The 15,465-nt window shown below is 51.2% G+C and overlaps 6 protein-coding genes across 6 annotated transcripts; 3 read left to right on the plus strand and 3 right to left on the minus strand.

Moving 5' to 3' along the window:
* Positions 1-113: 113 nt before the first annotated feature.
* N0V89_008076 (uncharacterized protein) lies at positions 114-1,643 on the plus strand (the record flags this gene model as incomplete). The annotated part of the gene is made up of 5 exons (XM_056216835.1): positions 114-137; positions 196-321; positions 371-455; positions 510-1,172; positions 1,225-1,643. The coding sequence occupies 5 exons, from the start codon at positions 114-116 to the stop codon at positions 1,641-1,643; spliced, it is 1,317 nt and encodes a 438-aa protein (XP_056068391.1).
* A 347-nt stretch (positions 1,644-1,990) lies between these two features.
* On the minus strand, positions 1,991-5,455 carry N0V89_008077 (uncharacterized protein; the record flags this gene model as incomplete). The annotated part of the gene is made up of 5 exons (XM_056216836.1): positions 1,991-3,330; positions 4,222-4,376; positions 4,432-4,592; positions 4,645-5,192; positions 5,245-5,455. The coding sequence occupies 5 exons, from the start codon at positions 5,453-5,455 to the stop codon at positions 1,991-1,993; spliced, it is 2,415 nt and encodes an 804-aa protein (XP_056068392.1).
* A 32-nt stretch (positions 5,456-5,487) lies between these two features.
* N0V89_008078 (uncharacterized protein) lies at positions 5,488-7,226 on the minus strand (the record flags this gene model as incomplete). The annotated part of the gene is made up of 2 exons (XM_056216837.1): positions 5,488-5,640; positions 6,954-7,226. The coding sequence occupies 2 exons, from the start codon at positions 7,224-7,226 to the stop codon at positions 5,488-5,490; spliced, it is 426 nt and encodes a 141-aa protein (XP_056068393.1).
* A 2,638-nt stretch (positions 7,227-9,864) lies between these two features.
* On the plus strand, positions 9,865-11,517 carry N0V89_008079 (uncharacterized protein; the record flags this gene model as incomplete). Its single annotated transcript, XM_056216838.1, has 2 exons — positions 9,865-10,048; positions 10,160-11,517. The coding sequence occupies 2 exons, from the start codon at positions 9,865-9,867 to the stop codon at positions 11,515-11,517; spliced, it is 1,542 nt and encodes a 513-aa protein (XP_056068394.1).
* A 104-nt stretch (positions 11,518-11,621) lies between these two features.
* Positions 11,622-12,724, minus strand: N0V89_008080 (uncharacterized protein; the record flags this gene model as incomplete). The annotated part of the gene is made up of 2 exons (XM_056216839.1): positions 11,622-12,337; positions 12,394-12,724. The coding sequence occupies 2 exons, from the start codon at positions 12,722-12,724 to the stop codon at positions 11,622-11,624; spliced, it is 1,047 nt and encodes a 348-aa protein (XP_056068395.1).
* A 595-nt stretch (positions 12,725-13,319) lies between these two features.
* Positions 13,320-14,477, plus strand: N0V89_008081 (uncharacterized protein; the record flags this gene model as incomplete). The annotated part of the gene is made up of 4 exons (XM_056216840.1): positions 13,320-13,404; positions 13,462-14,109; positions 14,159-14,290; positions 14,350-14,477. The coding sequence occupies 4 exons, from the start codon at positions 13,320-13,322 to the stop codon at positions 14,475-14,477; spliced, it is 993 nt and encodes a 330-aa protein (XP_056068396.1).
* Between the last annotated feature and the right edge of the window lie 988 nt (positions 14,478-15,465).

Raw genomic sequence — 15,465 nt, forward strand, 5'->3', positions numbered from 1 at the left:
GGTCCCGAAATAGAAAGCCACGACTCCTCCCAGGTGCCCCTCACACTGGCTTGGCGAATGGATCACGCTCGCTAGCAGAAGCTCGACGCCGATATCAAGCCCATGCAGCTGACATGCTCAAAGAAGGATACAAACTGGTATGTATCTGATACGAAACTTCCAGTCAAGTTATAGAAGCTTTCTGACGGGTGGTAGACAAATGGCGGCTTCTACTACGTTCCCGGACCTGACTGCGATCGGCTCATGATCCCTACTAAGTACCTAAATGAGTTGAAGAATGCTCCGGATGATCAGGCAGATTTCTTAGGAAGCTTCAGTGAGGTGCGTACTGTCCATACCCTGAGGTTGACATGCTGATGTTGAACACCAGATGTTCGAAGGTGAATACACAACGATCGGAAAACGCTGGGATCTCCATCCCCGAATCGTAAAGCAGCAGCTAAATCCAAGTCTGCGTATGACCATCCTGTAGTACTTACGTTTCCATTATGTGTACTGACAATAGGTAGCGGTCGTATTGCCACCTGTCGAGGAAGAAATCGCGATCGCCGCTGCGCGAGTCATTCCACTATGCGAAGACTGGACGCCGGTTCCAGTCGTATCTACGGTGACTCAGATCATCGCTCAAGCTTCTGGTCGAATGATTGGAGGAACTCAACTCTCTCGCAATATGGAATGGCTCGAGACCAGCCTCTCATTCACTCACGCTACGTGGCTTGCAGCGCAACGACTAAAACAGTATCCGTTCTGGACCAGACCGATTGTACAGTGGCTCATTCCTGAGATGAAAGCCGTGCGACACCACATAGCAGTGGCACGGAAATTTATCAAACCCATCCTCGCGGAACGTGAACAGCTATCGGCTAGCGCAAAGAAACCGACCGACCTCATACAGATGTTGCACAACGGAGCGCGTGGCGCCGATCGAGACAGTAACTTCCTAGCTTACACTGGCTTGGTCGTATCATTCGCCGCAATCCACACGAGCGCCAGTGTCCCAGCGCACCTGATCTTCGATTTATGCTCCCGACCTGAATACATCGAGCCGTTGAGGAACGAGCTCAAAGAAGTCCTCGCTGCCGACGGATCTTTCACAAAGGCGAGCCTGGCAAAACTCGTGAAGATGGATAGCTTTATGAAAGAATCTCAGCGGTTCAATCCACTAGTGTTTAGTAAGTCTGGCTGTTCCTAAAGCTGTCATAAGATGACTTATCAGAGTCGCAGTGACATTCGGGCGTGTTATACGTAAGGACCTCACGCTTCACGATGGTATTACGATTCCTGGGGGGACCATTATTGGCGTGCCATCTCACGCGATTGCCAATGATCCAAGCTTTTGCAAAGACCCGGAAGTCTTTGACGGATTCCGGTGGATAATGCCAGGTGTAAGGGAGCCCGAAGTGCCCGCACCTCCCAGCTTCGTGACTACAAATCCGTCCAATCTTGCTTGGGGATACGGAAAACATGCTTGCTCAGGGCGGTTCTTCGCCAGCTTCGAGATTAAAATGGTGATGGCACATATCCTTCTGAACTATGATCTCAAATTTGAGAAGCGAAGAGTTGAACGGCCGGCTAACATAGCGTTCGAGCTGCAGAACGCTCCGGATCCATCGATCAAGGTTTTGTTCAAGCGCAGAGCATAGACTACTGGGCCTATAGACAAAGACAAGAAAACCTCCAGTTGAACACTATAGCATTCTTTTATCTCTGTGCATGTCAATCTGCAGTGATTAATTCTGGTCTCTGAAGTTCTCGACATATGCGCTTGAGCATTCTACGTGAAGCAGTAGCCCTCAGCACCTAAAGTTGTTGTAGAAAAGGATTCATAAACCTAAAAGAATCGTGAGGCTCCCGAGCATCAGCTATGATGCAAAGGCGCAAAGGAAAACAGCGAAAGCAAATCTAGATGTCTCACAAGTTCATCACACCATGTGGTCGCAAAAACGAGCCAAAAGATCATGGAATACACCGTTCTACAGGATATAGGCCATCAATGACGTTTGACTAACTTGAGTTTGAAGTGGTCATTTGGAGCCAGTGTGACCTTGCCCGCACAGCGCAAATTTAGGTCCTTCTCCGCGAGATCTCGATCCATCTCATCACCAAGCGCAACTTCGTACTCCCGAAGAAGAGTTGCAAGAAACGCGATATACTCAGCCTGAGCAAACTTCCGGCCAAGGCAAGCTCGTGACCCGTCTGAGAAAGTGAGAAACGTACCACGCATTTGACGTGTCTTGTCCGCCGCAACAACGTTATGCTTGCCCTCTTTCTCGGACGAGCCATCAGGCCGCGCAACTCTGTCCCAACGATGAGGGTCAAGCGTCTCAGGGTCAGGCCAGTAAGCCTCGGAGTACTGTGTTGCCGGAGAATTAAGGTAGACGCGGCATTCGCGTGGTAGTACTATGCTTCGTGGTTGTTGCTTAGAGCCGTCGCCAGGGACTGTCACGACAGTGTCTTTCTTGACCATCTTGGTGATCATGATGACTCCAGGATACAATCGGAACGTCTCGTACATGAACCCGTAGAGGTACTCTAGTTTGTCGAAGTCCTCTGCGTACGTCAACGTGGATCTGGACTGACTGGCGGCCTCGGCATAGATGCGGTCCACCTCAGCGATGCATTTGGCTTGTATGCCTGGCCTTACCGCTAGCACTATCAGGCCGTACAATATAGCGTTTGCTGTCGTTTCATACCCTGCGAGCAGGTAGATGAACAAGTTGCCCATAACTTCATCCTCGGTAAAAGCTTCTTTACGAGCTGAGGAATCCTTCCTTGCATTCTCGGCCGCCTCCAGGGCTGAGGCCTTGAGAATCGACGTCAGTAGATTGCCGCGAGCCGAAACAGACTCGTATGCATTATCAGAAAGGATTCTTTCCCGCTCCGCCCGAATCATTGCTCGCATGTACCGATCGAGGTTCTCGTGCGCCACGGCTGCACACTTCAATGGTGTGAGGCGTAGCAACCACTTTGGCAGCAACAGGATAGCTGTCATGTAGCCCGTCGTGTCGCTTATGGCTCTCAAGAAGCTCATATCGTAGCCAGAAGGTATGTTTGAAGTATCATCTTGGTTGGATGTCCAGTCCAGACGCTTCCCGAACCCTGCCATGGATATAACCGCCAGGGTGAGGCCGTTGACGTCGAACTGAAGCTCATCAGACGGCTTACTCGACCACGATTGCATGAGTCGCTCAGTCTGAGTCATAGTCTCCGCGAAGACGAGGTCATTTGCACCACTCATGTCTCCGAAGGGCGGTGCCGTGATTCGTACATGAAATTGATATGTCTTTCCCTCTGCCGTGGCCACATTAGGTCCATATGGTTCCAGTATTTCTAGTAAAGTTTAGCCTATATCTCGAGACTGGGATTGAGCATTCTATACTATACTTGTCGCGCGGTTTTGTGAATTCTGATCTTCTGTTCATAACGTTGTGATTGAAAGCCGCGTTCGCTGAGTAGCAAATGATACCTTCAGGCGACACCGCAAGAAACACATCTCCAAATTCGTCGTGCGCTCGTCGCTTGTCTTCCCAAGCCCAGTCCTTGATCATGAATCGACACCAACGAGGCCATCCACGGTTCTGGAGGAGGTAGCCATGGTAGACATAGCGTAAAATTGGAGTGAAAATGTAGCCCCAAACTTCGGTTTCTAGCACTGGCGTGAGAACGATCGGCAGGCCAGTTTTTCTCGCTGCGTGATACCACCTAGCAAGATTGGCACCTTTGTACAACACAACCAAGAGCAAGAGCAATGCAGCAGCTCCAGTTTTTGAGATCATGATTCTTTCCTTCTGTGGAGCCCTTGAAGACTCACTGGCGCAATGAGTGAAGGATTCCTGGTAGTATGCTACTACCAAGAAAGCTATCGAGGCCATCTATCACAGCGTCGCTTGGGGCGTAATCTCACTGCCGAGAGGCTGGGCTGGGCTGGGCTGCAGGCCACCGCATGTGGTAAGAGCCGACATCGCTCAATTAACACTTAACACACCGTCATACCGACGCGCCGACATTTCTCCATTGGTTAGCAGGACTTTTGTCAGGACTGCCGGACTCGCCAAGAAGCCGTACGCTTTGAAGTTGTCAAATGCGAAATACGACAACGAGCGATGCCGATCAAAGGTAGCATGTTCAGCTGGTTTTGGGGTACTGTAGTATCTACCCTTGCGAATCTAAGATCATGCGTAATGTTTCCCCAAGCTGCCATCCTCGCCATTCAGGCTTTACCTGTTCTAGGTAGCACTTTCACCCAAAGATCTGGCTTCCACCACATAACGTGCAAGTGACTACTCCCCTCCCAATCCAGACTCTTGTCAACCAGCTCGAAATCATACGTCCAGTGCAATTTCGCGAGTATGAGATTCATCTCCATATATGCAAAGCTACATAGCGTTTAGCGTCTCGCACTAGTATCGGGCGTGCACACATCATACTTACTTTCGCCCTAGGCAGCCTCTCGGTCCCAGAGAAAATGGTTGACTGGCTTCTTTCACGTCTGTGCTATCTTCATCGATCCAACGCTCGGGATTGAATAAAAATGGGTCCTTGAAGTATTGCGAGTCGTGAGTGACCGTCCAAGCGCTTGTGTACATCTCCGCCTGTGTATGATAAGCCTACAGCCTGTGAGATTGAGTGCAAAGGTATATATACCCCTGGTGGAACCCAATGGCCATCAATCTCCACACCTGCCGACACACGAGGAAAGCCTTGAGATCCCGGAGCATACATTCTGAGTCCTTCCGAAATGACTGCCTGCAGGTATGGTAGCTTTTGGGCTGAACTTGCATCGATCTCTTCGTAAGTAGAAAATGCATCTCGGATCTCCCGTTGGAGGGCACGGTAAGCCTTCGGAGTTGTAAGCAGGTAATAGGTCGTAGCCGCAAGAAATGTCGAGGTTGTCTCGCCTCCAGCAATGACAAGAGTCGAAGCGTGAGCAGTCATCTCTTCTTTGCTGATCTCGCCTGTGGATACCTTGCTAGTCAATGTCGTCATGAAATCTTTCCGAGGAGACTTGGCAGCAAGGCGATGGTTCACCTTCTCCCTAGTGTAACCAGAATGCTTGTCTCGGACCGAGGTGGTAGCAAATGGCAGGAGGAACTTTCCCATGGTGACGAACGAGGGATATCGTCGCAGGTTATCAAGAACCGTGATGAAGTACAGATGGCTGACTATAAGCTCTGACCAGAAATGCGGTTTACCTGCGTAATTGTAAGAGCAATATGAATTACACGATGGAGGTAAACTTGCCACTTTCAACTGCATGGAACGACTCTCCAAAGGCCATTTCACCCAGAATGTCAAAGGAGATCATTTCGTACCACTTCGTCATATTGAGCCCCTTCATCTGTGACCCCTCTGCAGATCCAATCGTAGTGACGAAGTCGTTGACACAGCGATCGACAATGCTCTCTTGCTCAAGCAAAGCCCGCGTGGAAAATGCAGAGGTCAAATTCCTCTTCATAGCTGATTGGCGAGTAGGGTTTCGCTCACTACCTATACATAGACTGTTGTATCCTGATCCAAAGACGGCGTAGAATTCGCTCTTGATATGTGTCCCCTTACTAGGCGGCTGGTGTCCGTAGATGGCTTTCCAGGACGAAACGGATGCGAAGGATAGCTCATTTGGAGCGACTCGAAAAACTGGACCTATCGCCAGTGAGATAGGTATGCTTTGCTGAAAAAACTACCCACCGTATTGCTTGTGCTTCTGGTCAATTGCTCGGTGGAAACGACCCTTCATAGTATGGAAGATTCTCCACAACTATATGGCAATGTAAGAGGGATCAAGAACTCTGTGGATGTTGGGATCTCATACTAATGTCGAGCGGGCCCAGAAAGGACCAGGAAACCGTGCCAATGGATGGAAGTAGAGATTGTACACCATATGACACAACGTGTAGAGAAAACACTTTGTTCATGAGTAAGTGGAAACATGGCTGCGAACATCTCAAAATGACCTACTGCAATGCAAAGAACAATGCCATAGTGCGTAAGGTTAGGTTGCATCCTGGGTACCTCGTGGAGGATGGCTCGCAGGTCAAGCTGTGAGGCACTGTTTCCGGAGTGTCTTAGTGAAGATATGGCTGACCTCGTGATAGCCAGAAGTTTTATCGTTGAAACTGTCACGCACCACGAATCTGGGACCAAAGGCCTATGTCTGGCGGCTTATGAATCTCACATATTCGGTGTTTCCTAATCGATAGAGACCTGGATGCAGAGCACTTGGAGCTCTCCAATCAAACAGATGAAAATGATCGGTCGTAGAACAAACTGTATGGAATCACGATACCAAAGGAAGTGCGAACAATGCTCTAAGCTGATTTGATGTGTTAACAAGTCATGCCACCATCCACAGTATACACTGCCCCGGTGGTGAATGAGCTATCTGCGCTCAGCAGGAACGCCGCAGTCTTCGCCACTTCCTCCACAGTACCCAATCTATCCATCGGAGTATGCCCTGCAATCTCAGCTAGCATCTCATCTCGGCTCCGACCTGTGTTCGGTCCGAGCATCGGCGTGTCGATCGTAGCCGGAGCGATCGCGTTCACACGAATACGACGGCTGGCACACTCCTTAGCAGCGGTCCTTGTGAGCCCAATAATCTGTCTAGAAATTAGCGGGAGTGGGACGTAAGGCATCGACTTCCACAGACACCATGCTTCGACACGCAATACGGAGCCGCAAACGGCAAACCCTGCATACCCACAGTGGAAGTGAGATTCACCACGCTGCCTCCCGGACTCATGGCAGCCAATTGTGCACGTAAGCAGCGAAACATGCCTGTTAAGTTGATGTCGATGACGGTATCCCACTCATCATCCGCCTTTGAAGCTATTGGATCGCTGTCACCGGTTTTGGAGAATATCTGCTTACAAAGATCAGCTCATGCTGGCTGAGACTACGTGGGGTGAAGTGTAGGAACGGGGCGGCAAAAGAAAATAAGCTTGTACAACACTTACCCCTGCACAGTTCACCGCACCATCTAGGCGTCCAAATGTGTCGACTGTCGATCGGATCCACGCATCGATATCAGCCCGCTTCCGGACGTCCACTCGGTGCACGAGACAAGCGTTGCCGGCAGCACGAATTTGCTCCGCCTCTGCAGTAAGGCCTTCGAGGTTGATATCTGCTAGGGAGAGATGCGCACCGAGGGTGGCTAAGTGCCTCGCAACGCCCTGGCCTATACCAGAAGCCGCACCGGAAATAACGATACACTTGCCGGCAAGAGACATATTGAATTGGTGTGCCTGGAAGCTTGCGTGAGACGGGAGCGCTCTTATCTACTGCGTATTGCAGTGGCGTTACGCGGGCGACGAACCGGTCTTTCCCATAGGACGCGTCCCCGAGTGCGATACCTACCATACCATGGTCAGTATGAACGAGATATCTCCGCACATGCTTGTCCGCACCACATTGTCTTCCTGCAGGTAGTGAGATGCCATTTACTGTCGGCTGCAGTTACCCTTCAATTTTGATGATGCATGCACGACTAAGCGCTAGTCCCGTTTGATGGCGCAAAGTTTAAGATCAAGGTAGAGGGTCGTCTTGAACACCAATAAAGTGCTAACATACGCAGCAAGCTTATAATGAAGCCAGGAAGAAGTCACTCTTGGGACATGATAGTTACTGATAGTTCGACGGAATAGAGACTGTTGCAGATGTACCCACCTATGTATGCTGATCCAGCATGTATCCATTCGCATCGCTCGCATCGAAGCGAATCGCGGGCCAACGTCTACGCTCGTGTATGTGTGTTGTACCCCAAGAAAAATGGTATCTGCATATACTACGTATTGTATACGGTAAATCGTCTTAGCCTCTCCATCCCCACAAGAAGCAGTTGGTTCATGAAATTGGCTCCTCACTCTCATCTACCTTGCCACTCTTAGCTATGTTCTCGACTTTGCGCTGCAACTTGAACAAAGGGAAAGATGGGATAATAGATTATAGTCACCGACCTGCCAGCGAAGAAGGTGGTGGAATGCATCACTCCGCGTGTGAGCATTGCCGCTCGAAGAAGGTAAAACAAGGTACCGTCCTTCGCAGTCTCCTTCCATTGCCTGACCTCGATCTAGCTTCGTTGTAGCGGAGAAACGCCTTGCAAACGATGCTCTAGCAGAGGCATCGACTGCCAGTACCCCACCATGCCAAAGGGCAGACGACGACGGGCTGCTACTGGGGTTCAGAAACCTGCAGCGGGTGGCGGTATTACGGCTACAATCTCACCCACCGCAGAGCCTCGGGAGGCTGAAAAAAGTCCTGCCGTAGAACAGGAACATGCGAGCACTAATAACAGTTTAACGCCCTTCAACCTCACTTCACTCGATACGTACACACCAGCTGAAGGTGCTGTGGACGGGCTGGTGGAAGGTCATAATGATCACTCTGATCTACTGGATTACGATACCTGGCCAGATTTTGACGAGTTTGGATCGACTGTGGACTTCCCCGAGGATTTTCCGCTGGGGCTGCTCTCTACGTCGGTGGAGATGACCTCGCTTGACCAAGAACAAGCTGAGCTTCCTATCTTGAGGGACGATATTTCAATTCCGAAAGAGGGGGTTGCAACGTCAGCGTTCGCTCTCTGTGAGACATCATCAAGACATGAAGAGACGCACAACGATGATGCCATGACCGGTATCCTTGCAGCAAACAGCGCGGACGATTTTCGAAACAAAGACATCGAGGTTGTACGGTTGCCTCTGCTTTCCCCTGCAAGCAGCGCACCATCAAGTCGGCCCTGCACAAATCACGGAATGGTTTCCCTAGCACGGCCGCTACCCAAAATGCTCAGTCAACCTTGTCAATGTCTTGAAACATCATGCAGACTTATGGAAGTCTGGGAAGGGCGTCGACAAGACGGCGAGAACAGCTCTATCGACAGCCTGCTGGAATTGCAGCGTCAGACGACCCAACAAGGTCACTCAGTCCTGGCATGCGAATATTGCTCGGTCAGGTCTTCTTCCATGATGCTCCCATTGATACTCTGCGAGAAGCTAGTGGAGTCTTTGGAGCTCTGCAATGAATCGCATCTATTCGCGAGCATTGGGAAAGGGAAGCTCGGACAGTTTGACATTCGTACCGGTCAGGAATGGACCCACGTGATGCGAACTTTGACCGCGCTACAGACTAAGGCAACGCGCGAATTAATACAACGGTTCAGGATGATTGCACATTCGGCAGGATGGCCCACCCAGTTGGCCGTTTTGACGAAGATTGAGGAGCATTTTCATGCAGTAGTCCAATCACAGGTCTTCCATAGGAGGGATCCGGTATAGAGTCAGATACAAATTGAGATTGTGGCGCAAGCTACAGGGTCCACTTCACTGAACGTGGTGACCGTTTGTAGCGTGTATCTCGTCACTTGTCGTACCAAAGGATTGCATCCATGTATGAAGGCAGCAACGTTTGCTGACAAAAACAATGAGTGTCCATGGTGGTTGGGACCTGGCTCGGCCGAACGCGTGGCTCAGGGCGTGATATGACATTGAAGGACTCCCATGTACTCTTATCTATCCGCTGGAAGAGGGAACTTCCGACTTTTGCTCAACGCTATCAGGCTGAAGATGCTGATGTCAGCCTTGTGGGTCACTGTGTATCAGCTCCTTGCGCCTCGTGACCTTGTGGCGTAGCAGTAATACGAGACACGAGAAGAACGAGCCGCCTCAGCGTCATGGACTGTGAGATATGGCTTGTTGGCCCCCTTCTAGCTTACGACTGAAGCCAAAATTTGGCCAAAGCACGAGTTGCAAGCCACGAAGGAAGAGTCCATAGCGCCATGAGCGGAAGTATAAAGTTGGATTGGGTGCGGTGGAGAAAGAATTGTCGCTCGTCGCAGGTCTCTTTAGTGTTGTCGTTCTTTCCGCTACAATGATTTTCTTCAAGTTGATGTTGCTGGGATCACTTGCTGGGGCTGTTTCAAGCAGGGATCCTAGATCAGTGTGCCTCAAGAGCGATACATCGCAGACGCATACTGCATGCAGTGCCCTCCTGCATGCATTTCCTCGCCAAGTGTTCTTCCCTGGTACCGAGAACTATACCGTTGAATCGACAGGTAAGACACTATGCAGCTCTTTACCCTCATGCTCAATCCTCTTCCTCACTCGTCGACTAAAACCGATGCTCTGGTTCAACGCTTTTAATTTCTGACTTTTCTGTGTGTCAGCTTTCTGGGACCAGGCCGCCTGGCTGCAACCCGGTTGCATCTTCCAACCCTTCACGGCGCACAATCTTGCCCAAGGCGTCTCAGAGCTTGTGAAGCGCAATGTGACATTCACGGCCCGCAGCGGTGGCCACATGCCGGTAACTGGGCATGCTTCATTGGACAACGGCGTTATGGTAGCCACGACGCACCTGAACGAGAAGACGCTTGTCCGCACCCCCAATCCGTACGGCGCTGACTACCTCCGTGCTGGGCCAGCGTTTCGTTGGGAAGAAGTGTACTCATTCCTCGAACAGTACGGGTTCACTACTGCTGGAGGCCGCGTATCTAGCGTTGGTAGTTCCCTGCTCCTTGGTGGCGGTTTGAGTTATTTCTCGAGTGTCCATGGATGGGCAGCTAACAACGTGGTCAACTACGAAGTCGCTCTGGCCAACGGATCCCTGATCAACGTGAACGCCAAATCAGCTCCTGACTTGTTCTGGGCGTTGAAAGGTGGATCCAGTAACTTTGGCATTATCACGCGATACGATCTCAGGGCGATTCCTCTCGGCAAGGTTTTTGGTGGCACCGTCACCTGGGCCAGCAACGATACGCAAAGATACCTCGATGCGCAGACGGCTTTCATTCTACCTGGCGGAGGCGCCGAGGATGATAGGGCAGCTATAATGCCAAACTTTGGATACAGTCCCTTGACCGGTCAAAACAACTCAGGGACTGTCTTCGTCTTCAACGGCTCGGACCCAAACCCTGAAGCGCTGCGAAACCTGACATCGATACCAATTACGTCTGGAAGTTTTTCGGTGCAGAACTTTTCTAGTGTGGTAGCCACGACTTCTGGCTACGCAGCGCGCGATCGTCGCTGGTCATTCTACGTAACCGCTGTCAAGTCAGCTCCGCCGACTATGAATATGCTTTACCATCACATGCGCATGCAGGCAGATATTATCCTGAGCGGCGTCAATGCTACAGTTGGTGCTGCTGTGCAGCCAATAACGGTCAATCACTTGAAGGCCGCGCAGAAAAACGGTGGAGATGCTATCGACCTGGATCCTGCGCAGGGTCCGTTCGTCATTGCGCTTTACTACGCAAACTGGTACGACTCAACCCTGGACCCACTGATTAAGAAATGGGAGCTAGCCACAATTGCTGCCGTGGAAAAAGACGCGAAAGCTCGTGGACTGTACTATCCTTGGAAGTTCCTCAACGATGCCGGTCAAGCACAAGATCCCATTGCTACGTACGGGTACGGCAAGAGCCTGCCTCGCTTACGGGCGGTGTCCAAGAGATACGATCCGAAGGGTATCTTCCAAAAGAATGTGCCCGGATTCAAGCTCGGATCCGAGCTTCACTCGGGTTGCTGAGGTGCTGAATGAAGCATTGAGGCTGGAAGAAGGTAGAAGGAACCTCGAAGAACGCGTTAGACTCATAGAAAGCTCTTGAATGATAGATTTATGTTCGTGTGCGATTAGCTTGATGCCCTGAGTCCGGTCGTTTCTTCAATGCGATAGACAAGCTTTTTTGCGCTGACCTCGCCTTTGCTCAATCTTTCCAGACCGCTCTGCACACCATACAGACCACCTGGAACCACTTCGAAGGGATGGCCTGAAAACCAACCTTCCTGAAGCCCGCGGGCGAAGGCACGCATCATGACATAGCCAAAATCACGCCCGCCAGCTTTTACACCAAACACATCATGGACATCTCCAGACATAACGAGCTGTGCCTGCGCAGTGCCGCCGGGTAGATGTGCTGTCTCAGGGTATGGGAGGACAGTAGCCAGCGGTGTGTCAGCCATCAAAAACGGTGTGCATGCATCCCACGAGGCGTTTTCCGAAACGGCGTCGAAGACGGCATGGGCCGCCTTCACATGGGATGCAGTCAGCGCATTGCCGATATCCCGCTGCAGCTGCTCCGGCCCGTTACGATAGTCGAGCGCCACGTCGCCTGCAGCTGAGTCCAACAGCGATGATACGAGGCCAAGCCCGTTACCGGCCACGGCCATGATTGGATGCAAATTTGCAGCCCTTGCCAGCTTGATAGCGAACGCCCCTACCGCTGTTGACCCGCCATAAATCAAAAGCGGACCGGGCAACGTGCGTGGCGCCCATGGTGGAGGCAGGCTTAGGGTTCGGTATAGCCCCAGGGCGGCCGTTATGGCTGCCAGGGGTATCGTGGCCGCCTCTGTAGGCCATCGGCATAAGCTACAGATCTAACCCACAATGGGACGACTTTCTCACCTTCGAATGAAGTCTCTGGTGGCAAATGAGCTGTTGTTGCAGCGCTTGCCACAGCATACTCGGCGTAGGCGCCGTGTGGAGCCTGGATCTGATGGAGTGCGAAGACGCGGTCGCTAGGGCGAAATTCGAGAACTTTGAGACCGACTTGATGCACGACTCCCGCTATATCGTCGCCTTGATTGATGGGTTTGGGCACCCAGTACGTCTTGTAGTCCTTCGGGTTGCACCCGGCGACAACGACTTCGATCACGATCTCATCATCCTTGGGAACTGGTATCGGGCTGTTGATCTGCTCCACTCGCGGCCCTTCATGAATAATCAGTTCCTTCATCTTGCTGTTGCAGATTCAGTCGACTGGAAAAGTGATCTCGTACTTGCGTATTCTACCGCTCGATGTGCAACCGAGATATAAGGCGGTCATGCCCTGTCGCCTGCTTCACGACGGATACAGCCACGGTCCAACAGACAACCTCCCCGAGAGCATGGATTAGTATCTGACCGGTTGCTCGGTCGGAACTTGCCTATTAGGAAGAGAGGTGAAGGAGGGAGCAGATCTCTCAAACGTGCAATGTGGAAGGCGAACCGCCAAGAAGCGCTAAGCATGATGAAAGGTACGCATCTCGTGACTTGATATGCGTAGATCAGCTCTCTATTCACCCTCAACTATACGCGAGCGTATCTTAGAGCCGAGCTACGCCGCACAGAACAAAGCGAACGCCTTGCAGTCTTATGTGACACAGCATGTAGAAGGACGAATCGGAGATAATAATCTCTTACTGCCGTGTACATCACATGTTTTGATGATTACCACCTTTGTCAGCGCCAGCCACTCTGTAGTCCTTATCCTCCACTCATGACAAGGCTGCACCAACAGCACATCCTACGACTCACACTTGAACCACGACAGCCACCATACACCTAACGACATGGCCTCACACAGCGAGTTTGGAGCAAAAACTGATGCGGGTGAGGTATTGGCAGCCTTCCCAGCGGGAGTGAAAGGCAAAGTCGGTAAGCTGAAGCACACCGTTCGAGAAACATCATGAACATGTTCCTAAGTTGTCTCAGTCCTCATTACTGGCGTCAGCCCCAACGGTCTCGGTGCGGCACTCGCACACTCGTTGGCCACCGAGAAACCCAAGCTTCTGATCCTAACCGGCCGTACGGCCTCTAAAGTCGAGGCCGTCGCAAAGGACATCTCAGTCCCGGGAGTTGAAGTTCGGGTTGTCCTGTTCGACATATCTTCGTTTGGATCGATTGCCAAAGCCGTCGAGGAGATCAATGGCTTCGCTGAGCCCAGCATCGACATCATCTTCAACAATGCAGGTGTGATGAACGTCCCCGAGCGAAGGCTGAGCGCCGATGGATTCGAACTACATCTCGCAACCAACTACCTCGGGCTCGCACTCCTTACGAACAGCCTCCTGCCCAAGATCAAGAAGAGCAATGCTGGGCGAATTGTGAACGTCGTGAGCAACGGATATGCCCTCTCGCCTTTCCGGTTCTCCGACTACAACTTCGACGATGTGAAGGATCTCCCGGAGGACGAACAGCCCTCGAAGGAAGCCTGTGCGGCGTTCGGAATTCCATTCGGCTTGGGCTACATACCTCCTGTCGCATACGGCCAGTCCAAGACGGCTGCCATGCTTTACACTCTCGAATTGGCAGATAGACTCAAGGGAAGCAATGCAACTGCCATATCCGTTATGCCTGGAGGTGAGTCATATAGTGGTATGTTGTTGACGCATCTACTAACGTGGTCCAGTGATCGAGACGGATCTCTGGCGCGAGATGCCAACAGAGGCGGTGAAAGGCATCTTGAGTATGCTCCCGGTGAAGACTGCGACTCAGGGTATAGCTACGATGCTTGTCGCTGCCCTTGACGCGAAGCTGAAAGGTACGCTTTACAAACCACGAATCCTTGGGATCTAACTTTTGTTTTCTAACGATCTCCAGAGAGCGGGGGAGCCTATCTTGAGGATTGCCAAGTCACTGATGTCCAGCCATTTGCCAAAGACAAGAACAAGGCAGAGAAACTGTGGCAATTGACAGAGGAGCTAACAGGAAAGAAATTCACTGTATGAGGAATAATTTCATGGATGTACTTCACGATGCAGGACAATGTGCATATATTGGACTTCTGACTCCTGCTATCTCAAATGCCTACCGCCCAGCCAGTCTGGCTACAGCCGACTCCTCCAGAGTCAGTGGCTCTCTCAATAAATCCTCAGTTGCCATGGCGGTAGCCAACTCGAGAAAATATGGTGTCTTCAAATGCTCGACGAATGCTTCTTGACTAGAGTACCTTGATCTTGTGAGCAACACAGTAGTGGAAATTCATCCTGCACCAGCTAGCTAACCGTTCATGAATAATGATATTTGGTGTTGTCGGGGACTCTGTCTGGACCCAGACCGTGTACTCATCGCATCCCTTCTCGTTTGCAATGACTTTTTCTGCAAGCGTCGTAAATAGGTCTTTGACCTGGAACGTATGAGACTGCAAACGATGTTTCCGATGTGATATTCTTACGTACACGATTCAAAGACTCGGATTTTGGTTGTACCACGGCCAACCTTTCCACTGTGTCACTCATAGCGTAAGGTGTTGGTGTTGCGGGGAGATAATGAAGGCAAAAGGGTTCAAGAGGGATTTGTGGCTCTTCGATTTGGCCTAAGGGTGTGATCGGACAAGAGGTTCTTCGTGCGGCATTCTCGTGTAAACGTTTACAATACCCACGATATCCTATCCATTTTGCGTAACTTGCGCTCTAACCGGCACTTTACCCAACAACCTCGGAAGAAGACTTCGTATACGACGCATAATGAGTGGTACTTTTAGACTCGGGAATAGCCATTTACGGAGCGTGGGCCAGAAATGGTAGGCCCGGTGATAGCTTTGGTTCCCTGACGTGGCCGTTCCTCACTCCGAATGCTACGAGCAATCTGAGCACCTAATCTTGTTCGTCCTGCCGATTCGTTGGGGGTGTCATCATTTCCGGGGGCATTATCTCGATTGTTATAGAGCCCAAGGAAACGGCGATCAGGACATTCATTCTCTAGGCCTGGTAGATT

The sequence above is a fragment of the Didymosphaeria variabile genome (assembly GCF_027946475.1).
Source record: "Didymosphaeria variabile strain IMI 356815 chromosome Unknown scaffold_6, whole genome shotgun sequence".
NCBI lineage: Eukaryota > Fungi > Ascomycota > Dothideomycetes > Pleosporales > Didymosphaeriaceae > Didymosphaeria > Didymosphaeria variabile.